Below are 14371 nucleotides of genomic sequence, written 5' to 3' on the forward strand. Positions count from 1 at the left end.
ATTCTTAACAATATAAAGTTTCCATCAATATTGATAGTTAACTTGTATGTCTACTTGCAGCGAAAGTTGAATTTGCAGTAGTATTGAACCCCTTTTCTCCCCGGCAGCCCTACAACCTTTCCTCTGGTTATTATGATTGGATTTTAGTATCTATTTGAACTTTGAGTTCTTACGGTTCCAAATATATTTTGGTTCAACAAAATGTACACATATTTTTTTAAACCATAAAAAAGCAATACAATCTTTATGCGTGCAAAGGCTGTATTATATTACTATGTTTTGTATGTGTAAGAATGATGTCACTGTATTTGTGAATTTAGGAATGATACAATGGGATAGTATATGGCAAGAAACAAAAAGGTTCTGTCTTAGACTGCGCTTATACTGCCGGCGACGGTGACCGATGACGTCACCTGTCGCCATTGCTACAGTTGTAATTTAAGTTTAGGCGACGTCGCTGGCTACAAGGCCAGTGACGTCAGAAAGGGAGAAGGCAGAGGGACGGAGAAGCTCTCCGATTGGCCACAAGGAGAGACCGTCGCTGAAAAAAATCAAATAACAGTGACTACCAGATTTTTGGTAGCGCTGTAGCTTGGTCGCACCGTCGCGTGCACTATAAGCACCGCCGACGGTGACACAATGCATTTGTTTTGACGCGACGTCGCGTCGCCGGCACTATACGCGCAGCCTTATCGAAAAACCGAAAGCTTCTGCAGATAATGAAACATTGAAGAGGTGAAGGTCATCAGGAAGCGCAATGTCATGTAAAAAACAGAAGAAAATTCCCTTTTGTGTGAATGATTCTAACATGCCTCTCTTTTTCTCCACTAGATAAACCACATCACTATGTCTGTCAATACATGACTAGCTCAGTTTATTTAGGGGTTAATTTTGTTGTAGCGGTTAATTATTTTAACTATTTTAACTAATGTGTGTATATCGTTAATTTTAAATTCATTTTATTAAAATTCTTTTGGAAGACTCATATATGTATGATATGAGTCTTATAATTTTATGTCTGTTTACACTCATAATGAGTTGTACAAATATTGCCTGTTTACACCTGTAATCCCTGCCCTAATTACTGATCATGATCACCATACTTAATTGCCCAACCAATGGGATCTGAGCATAGCGTATAAAATCCTCCTAGAGCATGTCAGCCATACACTCCTGAAGAAACCGCAATACGGAGAAACGCGTAGAGTGAGGCTGATGAGAAAAACTCCCACAGGATCGGCGTCCCCCAGAGCAGATGACGTCACTTCCGGTTTCCGGTTAGGGTGAGACGCACCGTTGACACGCACGCCTGCCGAGGCAGAGGGGGGACAGAGAACAGCTCATTCATTGCTGAGATCCAACCTGTGTGATCTAAACGCTTGTTACCTTTTAAAACCATGTGAGTGTATTGCACATATACTTACTTTTAAAGATATTTTGTACAGTCTGCACTATGTCCGTTTTATTATTCACTTAAGGTCTCCAGCACTTATCATTCCACTTACCTGTCTGACGGTCCAACGGGCTGACACACATAAAGAAACCTTTATGGGAACATTGCTCACTCTACACTTGTGAGTATCCAGCACACTGCACCTTGATATTTATCACATATCAATCACAATACTGCACCATCAGGGAATTTTCTTCTGTTTTTTACATGACATTGCGCTTCCTGATGACCTTCACCTCTTCACTGTCCACGGGATCGAGAGAACGACCCCACACTGGGTTAAGCAGCATTTATTCATGTTTGTATAAGTATCACATTTTTTCACATCTGTGTTTATAATTTTGGAGCGCCACTTTTTGATATATTTGCCTGTCACAGATAATGAAACATTAAAAGCATTCACCTGTTTGATCTGCTGCACCCATGCCTCTCTCCCAATAAAATCCTGATGAAGAACAACTGGAGCAGAGTTCAAACTGAAGGATGAGTCACACGATTTTCCATTTATGAAAGGCTGGAGGTCCGAGTTAAGCTGAAAATATAAAGACCAAATGTTAAATCCCCCACGTCATCATAATCTACATATAAAAACTCAAAGTGTACACAGTGTGTATGAGGGAACCCAGGAGTAGAAAATATCACTACTTTTCTATTTTCACACCCAGAACACCACTATTTCTCCGTCCTCCATGTTTAAAGTAGAAAATTACAGTGTAGAGGGTCTCGCCTTTTTTTCCCCTTTTTTGTTAATCACTGAAGCTTTACTGAAATGTTTAAAAAAAATGGAGATCTTTTTTTAAATCAGACAACACCAGTACTTTTTTTTAAACCACAATCACTGTGTTAACACCTGTGTAAGCCATCAGGCACAATGTGATGAGGGTACCAAGCAAGAATATTAATTGGCTGCTCTAACATCACCCATCTACTAACCCAATACTGTCACAATCCTCATTATTTTATCAATCTCTTCACCGAAGCCTAATGTTCAGAGGAAAGGCCATGTTCAATTTCTTGCCATGTTCAGGAATGACAATAAAAAATGATTCCCTATCACCTCACAGCTCCTTTATTAAACGCAAGATATGGAAAGATTATACTTAAAGAGCTCAATGAAAAGATAATTGCTGGTTCTCGGCCAAACACGTTTCAGTGGGATGAGCTTACGTTCCATGTCTCACACAGTCTCTTGGGGTCCAAAGTAACTCCTTAGTTTGCTCTTGCCACATTTGGTCAGACATATTATTTGTATTCACATCAGTGTGTGCAGCAGTTTGCAACATAACACAAAAAAAGGAGGCGTGCCAAGCACAAGCGTTATAAGTGAAACTTCTGTGTGTTTTGACACTTTCAAAAGTGTTTCATGCCATAAATATCATAAACATGAAAGTACAATTTGTATTTACCTTATTGTAAGACCTGCTAAGGAACAGATGATTGTTATTATGTCCTGATATGTAAAACCATAGAATTCAAAGAGGGTGTACTTTCTTTTTCACACAACTGTATATGTGTGTGTGTGTTCATAACAGACAGGGCCGTAGACTGCTTGTCTGGGCCCCCCCCCACCCCCAGTGTTGGTGGCCTTTGCGAGACTCCCCCTCTCTCTCACACCCCATCTCTCCCCCTCATCCATACACATAATACCCCCCTCCAATCCAACCCCTGCACCTCACATCACCCTCTTCCCCCTGCACCTCACATCACCCTCTCCCCCCTGCACCTCACATCACCCTCTCCCCCTCTGCATCTCACATCACTCTCTCCCCCCTGCATCTCACATCACTCTCCCCCCCGCATATCACATCACCCTCCCCCCTGCATCTCACATCACCCTCTCCACCCTGCATCTCGCATCACCCTCACCCCCCTGCATATCACATCACCCTCTCCCCCCTGCATCTCACATCACCCTCCCCCCTGCATCTCACATCACCCTCTCCCCCCTGCATCTCACATCACCCTCTCCCCCCTGAATCTCACATCACCCTCTCCCCCCTGCATCTCACATCACCCTCCCCCCTGCATATCACATCACCCCCTCCCCCCTGCATCTCACATCAATCACCCCCCCCTGCATCACACATCACCCCCCTGCATCTCACATCAATCCCCCCTGCATCTCACATCAATCCTCCCCTGCATCTCTCATCAATCACCTCCCCTGCATGTCACATCAATCCCCCCCCTGCATCTCACATCAATCACCCCCCCCTGCATCTCACATCAATCACCCCTGCCCCCCCTGAGGGTGTGTGTGTGTGTGTGTGTGTGTGTGTGTGATATGCTGCTGCACATGCACAGAATACAATTCTCCACATGCGCAGTCACTTCCGTTATTTTTTTTCGTGACAATTTTCAGGTTTTTTCCATATTAGATTTTTTGGGATGGCACGGCCACGAAAGAAGTTTCACTTCGAAAACTCATAGCTGACATATGGAGGAATCCAGGTTGCTCCTGGGCAGCACTTCAAGACTTTGGGGAATACAGCACTTGAGTACATCTCTACATGAAAATGACTCATAAATTATGAACTTAGTCTGTTCTGTTCCATTACCCTAAACAACAAAAGTCGGGACAAAACATTTTCACTTTAGTTTAAGACCAGAGCAATGTAAAGACAGCCCATGAGAGATGCACAATTCACATGCATTTTAAGCAGCATTTCCCCAAGAATATCTAGTTAAATATCAGACCATATCTGTTTTCCTATTCTGGTTATTACCACTCTAAATTGGATTAAAATATATATAACTGATCAATTAACTTACAGTCTGGCATAGCACCATTTACATTATACCCAGTAAACGGTCAGGAATTCATTGGGGATGCATGCAGGACTGGATAAATTCACTGATACTTCACTCGCTATTTAGAATATGTACTAGGCCAGGCAAAATAATGCCTTTTCTTTTAATGTGTATAGCGTTAACGGTGTACTCAGTGCTTTACAAAAGAAACAATGCAATACAAGAATTATAATACAATAAGCTCAACAAAGTAATTCAACAGGAAAATACATCGCTGCCACAGAGAGTTTACACTCTAAATGGTATGTATATTGAGAGACTTACACAGGCAGCAGGTGAGGGCGTAAGTGCATAGGTGGCAGTGCTTGGCCACAATGGTTAGTAAAAGCGATTGTGGGACAGTAGCCATCAGTCTAGGTTATTGAAATGCTTCATATTCAAGTGGTGTAATTTTAGGTTTGATGTAAAGGTGGGGAGAGAAGGTGCTTGGCGTATACTGAGTGTGAGGGAGACCCATGGGTATGGGGCACTGAAGGAAAAAGGTTTAAGGCAAAAGAGAGCAGTAGAGGTGGAAGGGGTGGAAAGGAGACCGTTACAGTATCAGCAGAGTCCAGGAAATGAGCAGGGACATAACGAGAGATCAAAGCGACTATGTAAAGAGGAGCAGATGAGTGGTGAGCCTTGAAGGTAAGATGGAGAACATTATAGCCATTAACAGCCATTTGGAGACCACCGGTATAGACCATAGTTGCGAAGACACTGAATATTTCATTTTGACAAAGCTTCTATGTTTGTGCTGCTTTTCAAACGAGAAGAAACGGACCCACAATCCAACCCAGAAATATACAAAGCAAGTGGAGAATCTTAATAAATAATTCCCAAATCACCTGCAATCAGAAATGGAGCAACTAAGCACCAAGGCGTTGGTACCTTTTACATGCTTCTCAAAGTGCCCAAATCAGGAAACCCAGGCAGACAGATTATAATAGGTACTGCATGGATACACTCACCAAACACATATCAGGCCTAGCTGAGGGCATCATTATAGCATTAATTACAAACACAAATAGCTTCATACAAGTCACCACAGATTTCCTAAACCAACTTAACCACATTAAACAACTACAACCCAACACACTACTTGTTACCATAGATGTAGCAGCCCTATACAGGAGCATCAATCACAAGGATGGCACCGAGGCATGCTTCAAATTAATTGCAACATATTCTCTGGACCAAAAACACAGTGTTGAAGTAATTACTAAACTGATAGAATACATCCTCACACACACACCTGCTTCAGCTTTAACAAGGACATGTATCTACAACTAATGGGGACTGCAATGGGCACTAAGATGGCACAGCAATATGCCAACATTTTTAAGGCAGATTTTAACAGAGATTCCTAGCGAAGCACCACCACATACCTTACAAATGTTACAGATACATTGATGACATAAAACAATTTCACTAATTCCCTCTATCAATGAAACTCAAAATAGCTTATTATGCAAACATAGTGGACTTTCTGTGATATAACAGTAACACTGAAGAATGGAAAACTAAACACATCTGTATACAAGAAATCCACAGACAGATGTTTCCTTCCCAACTCCGGCTTAGATCCCACTCATACAAAACAAGCCATCATACACAGCCAGACTATCAGATATCACCACATGTGCTCTGACACTGAAGACCGGAACAGAGTTAATCATTTATACAAAAGGGACACAAGCCAAAGACGAACACCAAAATAATTAAATCTGCAATGAAAGCCCCACGAGAACACCTGCTATAGGTACAAACACACACACACAAAAACATATGCATTGAATTGTTTTTATGGGGTACCTATAGTTTGGATTTTCTCATTTTCGTTTTGAATTAAACAGTACTATACCATGTTCCTGTTCTCTCGTTTCACATATCTACAACGCAGAGGAGTGTGGATGATACTAGTACAAGGCAGCTTACTTACCTCTTAGATGCAAGTGCATTGCATAATGAATTACAGATGTACAGTAGCGCTCCGCTTTACGGCGTTCCACTCATACAGCGCTTTCCAATGTATACCCATATTCATTAGGTTCGGCGCTTTTTCCGTTTTTCCGGCATGACGCGCTCAGCAGCTGAGTATCCGGCTGTCACTAAGCAACAGTTTTAGTCTGTGTGGAACTCCTTGTCAGATGCCATTTGTCAGTGAAACAGGCGGTTTACAGCTCTGCATCTCTGTTTTCAAAGGTACAATACAGTACAGTAGGGCCCTGCTATACAGCGATTTCCGCTTTACAGCGGCGGCCTGGAACGGAACCCGCCGTATGAGCGGGGCCCTGCTGTACAACACTTTTGGAACATGTCTGCACTCTATATTTCTCTTTTTGTTTAATTCTTCGGGTTGCACTCCAACGTTGGAGTTATGTGTAGGATGCTGTATTGCATAACATTTGCTTAAAGTACAGTAGCAGACCAAGAGGGCAGCAGTACGTTCCACTTTCACCTCATTAAGAAGGTTATTCATTAACAATCATCTAAGAGACTGTCCTTTAACATCTTTGATTCAGTAAATGCATTGCAGGAATTTCGGACAATGAAAGGGTTTAACAATTCTCTATCATCATTCGTAAAATATATGTCATCATTTAGGGAGGGGTGTGAATATCGTTTTGTTTTTTTGTGTATAAATGGACACAATAAAGCTGTGGTGTGTGAAAAAGTGGCAAGGTCTCTCAACCACACTGTATACAGAAAACATCATGCTTTGACAATACTGAAATGTTTTTCTGTCATGCCAATAAAGCTGATTTGATTTGAGTGCATTCAAGACCTATTCTTCACTTGCAAACCAGGCATTACAGAGCAATTTATCATGGTTTTAGTACCTGAAATGCCTTGAATAGTTTGAGTACCTTGTAAGTACCACATATGAATTCCTAACTATACATCTTCAGCAGCTGATTACTTAGAACAGGTCATTGCGAGCTAAACTAAGTTTTGGCATTCAAAAAATAGACTCCATTCCCACCTCCCATAACCACTGAATATTGTACTATGAATTTATATGTAGGTTTTCAAAAGGAGTAAACAAGGTGGTTTGACTAGTCCTTGTCTGATTTCAATGTTTCCAATTTTCTGTTAATTCAGAGGCGCTCAATATTATAAACATTTTTTAAAAGTGTTTCAATTAGAAATCCTCTGCCCAGTTGGTTTATCTCCCACTCAACATACAGAAAACGTCTCCCTCATGCAGCTCCCTCTTAGGGGGTGATGCAGTGCAGGGAACATCATATCATTATTGTTTGCCTTTTAGGGGGAAGTCGTGTTCATGCAATTGGACCGGATGTGCAGTTTACTCCACTTCCATTCACTTCTGGCAAAGACCACGTGATTAGTTCCCCAAATGACCATGTGGTTAGGAAGATAAGCGGCACCCTTTCTTGCAGCGCTGGATTGCAGGATTGAATGCAGCATTAAGTGAGAGAGATTGGGAGGGGTATGTATAACGCTGTGAGCTGGAATAATTTTACGTTCTATGTTTGCTGTTGCATATACGGTCACTACCAAAACAGGGCCGGCCCGTCCATTAGGTGAACCAAGGCGGTCGCCTAGGGTGCAAAATGACCTAGGGATGTATTAATAATAATAATAATTTTTTCCTCTTATTATTTTTTATTTATTTATCTTTTTTTTTTCAATTATTATTTTTCTTTGGTCCGGTATTTTGGCACCCTCTTATTTTTATTTTGTGTTGCACTGGGGTGAGGTCGCCCCCCTTGCAGCCCCGATAGCTACGCTACTATTTATTTTATTGTTGGGGCACACATTTTTAGTTTTGCCTATGGCGCATGAAACCCTTGCGCTGGCCCCAAGTGGACATTCTTAAGTTTGATATTGTTATATATAAAGGCTGGCTGAATTCTGCATTTGTATGTATGTGTTATTTTATTTATATAGAGCCAAGAGTGTACACATTGCTTTAGAAATTACAATACAGAGGAGGAAAAAGTACAAACATTAGGGATAGGAGCAGCAAGAAAATGACACCATAAGGCAAAGGTAGGGCCTGACCCAAAGAGCTTACAATCTAAGTGATAGAATCATTCATTGTGGCAATTTTGAACAGTTCTCTATAATCTGATCTTGTTATCCATAGTTTCCAACACGTGGCAACTATTATTAGGATAAAGATATGGGAAACTCGCTGATCGGCCATCTACTTGCACTGGGATGACAGACATTGTTACATATTGAAAGAAGAAAAAGGATCATATAAAAATCAGTCTACTTAGTGAGCAGAGACATTTGGCCAGTATGATGCTGTAACAAATCTAAAATAAAGATCTAGTGGTAAATACATACCTTGTAGCTCATAGACATGTGCTTTCCGTACTGGAAAGCCAGAGACTGGACCTCTGAATCATGTTTTGCCAATTCCATTGCAGCCTGGCAGCTCTTGGCTAGCAGTGCACCGTGAGAGAGGAAAATCTGCTCCATCCAGTTGGACATTCCAATATCATCCGTGATGTTGTTTTTCTGAAAGGCAAATCAGGACCATAGTTGAGTGTTTTGTGTAAAGAAAGTTTTCAGATCCTCATAGCAAAAGCTGCTTAAAGGAGCAATCCCCCGCTAACTGGATGTTCCAGAGCGGTTCCACAAGATTTTCAGCTCTGGGGACTCCTCCGGTTCCTGAGTTACTTACTGGCGAAGTTACCAGTATTACCTTCAAGTTTTTTTTAAAGGGGATTTAAATGGCTATCCAATAAGAAGCCACAACCAATGATGTTGCAGCTTCCTATTGGCCTGAGATTTGCCAACTATTTTGTTTCCCCCTAAGAGAAATGTAAACCCCGAAACTTTCACGGTAAGTCTGGGGGTCCCCGGAGCTGAAAGTAGTGGCACCAGGCTCAGGAGAACCCTGTACAAAAAAAAATGAGGGGTAACATTTAAAAAAAAAAAAAAAAAAAATCGAGCAGGAGGAACTGTTTCTTTAATATCAGAAACTGCACAGCAGACATCATCCTCTTGCAGAAACACTGCATTTCAGAGCAAACGGCTGGTAGCATTATTGGCTGTATGTCTGTACAGGCAATTAACATTTCATCCTGAGGAGGCAAGCTGCAGTAGTTGTATGCCTCATCATATTGAACAGCTGTATCTATAACACCTGGACATACTAGTATGAAAGCATACAATGCAAGTACCAAAACAGGTATCAACATTTCCTCTCCCATGTTTATTCTATCTTAGGGGGGCCAGCTTGTTTGGATTAGAAAATGCTATAGAGCACAGGTCTCAAGCTCTCCTATTGCCGTCCCCTTTAGTGCAAATATTTGTGTGGAGGATTGCCATACTTGTTTAACACTTGTTTATCATTTATATATGCATGTAAAATATATACAGGCATACCCCGGTTTAAGTACACTCACTTTAAGTACACTCGCGAGTAAGTACATCTCGCTCAATAGGCAAACGGCAGCTCACGCATGCGCCAGTCAGCACGTCCTGAACAGCAATATCAGCTCCCTACCTGTACCGAAGCTGTGCGCAAGCGGGGAGACTATAGAGCCTGTTACAAATGCGTTATTTACATCAGTTATGCACGTATATGACGATTGCAGTACAGTACATACATCGATAAGTGGGAAAAAGGTAGTGTTTCACTTTAAGTACATTTTCGCTTTACATACATGCTCCGGTCCCATTGCGTACGTTAATGTGGGGTAGGCCTGTATATATTTAAAGCTAACAGGCCTGAATCTGCAATTGAGAAACAGTGACAAGATGCACACATTAAAGGAACGGCTATGTGTTAAAGAAAAAGAAATGTAAACACCTACCAATTATTTCTAATGTGTTGTGGCTTAATAACAAACAGATCTTACACACACTTTCTTATTACTGTACACTGTGCAAAAAAGAACACGTTGCAATGTTGGCCAATGTAAAAATGCAACACACGATATGCTTACAGAAGAGTGAAATTCAAGCTCATCTTATTCTTATGATGTATCATCTTACTAGAAATCAGAACCAGAAACTAAATCAAATTCCAGCAGCAGAGACTCTAATCTTACTAACTTGAGCCTGTGCCAAACGGTGCAAAGTTACAGGGGGACGAGAGCTCCGAAAATATGAGACTGATTTGAAAAGAAACAATATCTGTAGTGCCCAGCGAGCCTGCTATCTAAATTTACTGTGCACGGATATGCCATTAATTCGGGAATAGTAAGGGGAACAGGTTTTACAACGGCAAATTGGGAATTAAGGTGGGAACAGGAATCTGAACTATACGTGTCTGCTTCTGTATATGTTGCAGCAATCTACACCAGGGGTGCGCAAAGTTTTTAACTTGCGCCCCCCCAATCCCCCTGCCTGCTTACCTCCCGGATCGCGCCCCCCTCCTCCTCCTCGGCTCCGGCGTCAAATGACGTAGCGGGGTCATGTGACGCCGGTTACCATGGCGAAGCGTCGCCGAAGATCAGGTAGGAGAAGCTGCAGAGGCCTCGCGCGGTACCCCCGGCATTTAATTTAAATGCTGCCGCGCCCCCAGGGAAATTCTCCCGCACCCCCCTGGAAATTCTCCCGCGCCCCCCTGATCTACACTACTAGCGCTGACAAAGCCTGTCTGTCTAAACCTTACAGGTGTAGTCCCAATGAAAATCAATTGAGCTAGACCCATTACATGAAATAGTGAACAAACACAACTAAAATCCTAATTTTCAACCCTGCGCCAGCACCCCACAAATATAATAACTAATAAAGAATTGTTTTTAAAGGATTGTCACTGTATTATGGAGTCTCTATTGTTAACCGTTTCCTTTCCTAGTAGGCCGGCATGCCCGATCCCCACATAATTACAGAGTACATGAGTTTGAAAAAAGACATGTGTCTGTCAAGACATGGAAAAAAAATGCATCCTCACTGCTCCAACGGTTCTGGGCATCTGCGCGGGTTTCCCGGCCGGGGGCAGGAACACCTGATGCCACCTCACGAGGAACCTCCAAGGACTTGGTGCTCCTCCACTCAGGGTGCGCCGTCGCCTCAGATGAGGTCACAGATATGGGACTCGCCCTTATGGGTTGGCGTCTCCACGGCAGCAGCACTTGAGTAACACTCCGGCCGGAGCATCACGATGGAGCGCCCCCCCTTCCCTTTCTTCTGACATAGCGTGGATCCCGAAGCACAGGCACATTATAGATAGGCGTGGCTTCACTTTCGCGCCAAGCCACTCACAGCAGGTGGGCGTGGCTTTGCTTTCGCGCTGAACCCAGCCCATATTGTGGGTGGAGCTTAGTTTTCGCACCGAACCAAGCACAATTTGAAAGCTTGCAACTTTGCAAATCTTCCCATGTGGTCCTCCAGCTTTTGTCGGGAACTGCTCTTTCATTTGCTGTATTTCTGTATCTCCTTTAAAACGGAGGTTCTGGCCTCCTGATCTTTGAGAGTCTCCCATCCACGACCCTCCCCCCCCCGGGACGATACATATATACGTGGACAGTTCAGATAAAGCACACAGCGGCTCCCTGTGCTGGGGACAGCTTAAGTATTCGCTGCAGTTCCTCAAACTGAGGTTATAGGATGCCTGAGGTCAAGCGCCCTTCCTCGGACACTACCCGCCATACTGTGAACAGAATTACTAGTGGTTGGACCCGTGATGCCATAGTCACCTTCCGAAGTCCCTACACATCAGTCCTCTGAAAACGGCCTTGAAACGGTGGTTTTCAAACACCTCTCAATTTGGCATGAACAAGAACAGCACAGTTCCACTGGCGGGGAAGTTTGCCCCCTGCTGGGCAAGAGTCCCCTGGGACACTACACCTGCCTCCCCCCCTCCTCGTATATAACAAGAGCGTACCGCCTTTCTCTTACTGTAAAAGCCTGTCCTGATGATGCAATCTCAGCAGCGCCTCCAAATGTAACAGGTGTTCCCCCACCCTAAGGGAGATTTCACTGTTACCTGTACTCTCGCTGTGCTGCAACTGTGAGGCTTACAGGATTGCTGAGTGTCTGCCGATGTTAGTGGGGAAAACAGGACAGGCTTTCAGGATATTCTCAGCTCTGTGTGTAACAGCTCCCACTCCCCTGTGGGAGGGGATAGAACAACGATCCACTCCCTTGAGGGGAGAGGGTAGAACTGACTGACAACTCCCAACTGTCAATTCCCAACTGCCCACTCCCAACTTTTACCAGGGGCGAAGCTTCTGGTCTCAGCCCCGTGTGGACAGCACCTAGGCCTCAGGCCACCCCCCCATGTCACTCAAGGAAGCTGATTACTACAGCAGGGTGTAGATTTAACCCTAACACTGCCTGCACTGGTACCAGGGCTTGTGTGTTAGGCAGGGCAGATTAGTAGCCAAGAGGATACATGGCTACAAGTTTAACATCCACATGTGCAAATATTAACCCTGTAGTAGCCAAAGTGGCCAACTAGTCATGGGTTGAACAATACTAAGCAGTGTATATATTAATATGTTCTACAACATTATTATGTATTCGTAGCACTATTACCACCCCTACCCCCCCCCCCCCCTGGGAGATTTTGCCTAGGCTACAGGTCTGTGTTGTGCTGGTTACCTGTGAGGGTCCGGGTGAGATGAGCTTCCACGATGTTGTGGGGAACAGGACAGGCTTTAGGTGATCCTCAGGTTCTTTTCATTTGGTGACAGCGCCTCCAGTCACTGTAGGCTACAGCAGAGCTGCAGGCAGTCCCTACCATGACAGTTCTTTTCTCCTATACTTCTGTCCAATAGACTGCGACTTAGCCAGAAGTATATAAAAGGATCTTTATTTGATGCAGCTACTGCAGATGGTACAACACCGTTGCATATAGTGGAGAATGGAGCTCAGGCCCTTGGATGGTGCTGGCCAACAGATAATGTTGAGGCCTTGTGCTATGCACAGATCTTGGTTCAATCAGCCCCAGGAGGGGCTGAGCTCCTCTCCCTTCCCCGGGTAGGAAGGCACTGACAATAATTTGGAAGGCATCCTCCCTAATGCAAAAGGGGAAGGCACAGGGTCTGCACCATGATTGGCTGCAACACAGGCCAAGTGTCACCTCCTCTCTTGCCAATCAAGGAGGCTGTGTGAGGGGGTAAACCCCACAGGATAGCCTGTCACTGCGTGTAGCTACTAGGACTTACGTGACAGGAGGGCAGAAAGATTGTCTGGACCAGCCATGGCTATTTATTGTTATCACCTATTCTAGGTTGGCCAGTCTTATGTTGCCTATGTATATAGTAGCAATTATATACACAGTCAAGATAGGCCAAATGCCAGGCTGGGGTAGGTGATAATCTGCAATATATTTTGTCAGTAGACAGATTGCTAGGTATTTAAATTTAATGAATAGCGTGTGAATAAATTATTTGACATTAATCATTTGCATGCTCATTTGCATTAACAGCGGTCAAAATATTGCCAACATCGCCACAGTAAAAAGCCTCATCAGAGCTTTACTGCTGGTGATATGGCTTTAGTGATTCAATACATGTATCGAGCTTTACTGAATCTAGGCTTACAGGACATGTTGTTCTACATCAGGAAACAGAGTTTTCTAGAAGGTAATTTCACCATTGAGAAAATCCAAAGGAGAAACGCACAGGAATTGAAAAACAAACGTCATTCATTGTGTATAAAATTCATAGGCCTACTAACATTTTCCATTACATTTGCCTTATCCCGCAGAACACACTTCTTACTTTTCCTTCACAAATACTGTAAAAATAGTCAAGAATAAACATTTGAATGCCCAATGCTCTCTGACAAGGCCAATTCCAGTTAATTGAATGGTATATACATGTATGACTTCTTCTTTGTTCGGCACTGCAGTAATATTACTGAAACAGCCACGCAGTGATAGTGATACTTTTGTGAACCAACTCCAACATTCGGAAAGAGAAGCCCAAAAGTAGCATGATTCATTGTTGTCCGCAAGAATATCCAGCTGCCAAGGCAGGACCACTGCTGAAAAATATACATAAATATGTAATGGTTTCCATGGTAACTGAGCACACTTTATTAAACACTAACGCTAATGGCAGGGCAGTGTCACATTCAGAGAACACTTTCAATGATGCACAGGCACAGTCCCGAATATTGAAACAGTAACAAAAAAAAAAGGTGTTGGCAGGGAAAAACCAAAGGAAACAATGCAACTCTCAAACTTCT

The 14371-nt window shown here is 43.2% G+C and overlaps 1 protein-coding gene across 4 annotated transcripts in view; it reads right to left on the reverse strand.

Annotated features, from left to right (window-relative positions):
- Positions 1-14371, reverse strand: part of PDSS2 (decaprenyl diphosphate synthase subunit 2) — a 202436-nt gene that overhangs the window by 15283 nt on the left and 172782 nt on the right. For all 4 annotated transcript variants that reach the window (XM_075597559.1, XM_075597558.1, XM_075597556.1 and 1 more), the window contains 2 exons: positions 8564-8737; positions 1857-1985 (listed from right to left, as the gene is read on the reverse strand). In XM_075597559.1, the coding sequence (XP_075453674.1) occupies positions 1857-1985; positions 8564-8737 (303 nt within the window). The remainder of the gene's footprint in view (positions 1-1856; positions 1986-8563; positions 8738-14371) is intronic.

This window comes from Ascaphus truei, chromosome 4, assembly GCF_040206685.1.
Source record: "Ascaphus truei isolate aAscTru1 chromosome 4, aAscTru1.hap1, whole genome shotgun sequence".
In the NCBI taxonomy this organism is placed as follows: Eukaryota; Metazoa; Chordata; class Amphibia; order Anura; family Ascaphidae; genus Ascaphus; species Ascaphus truei.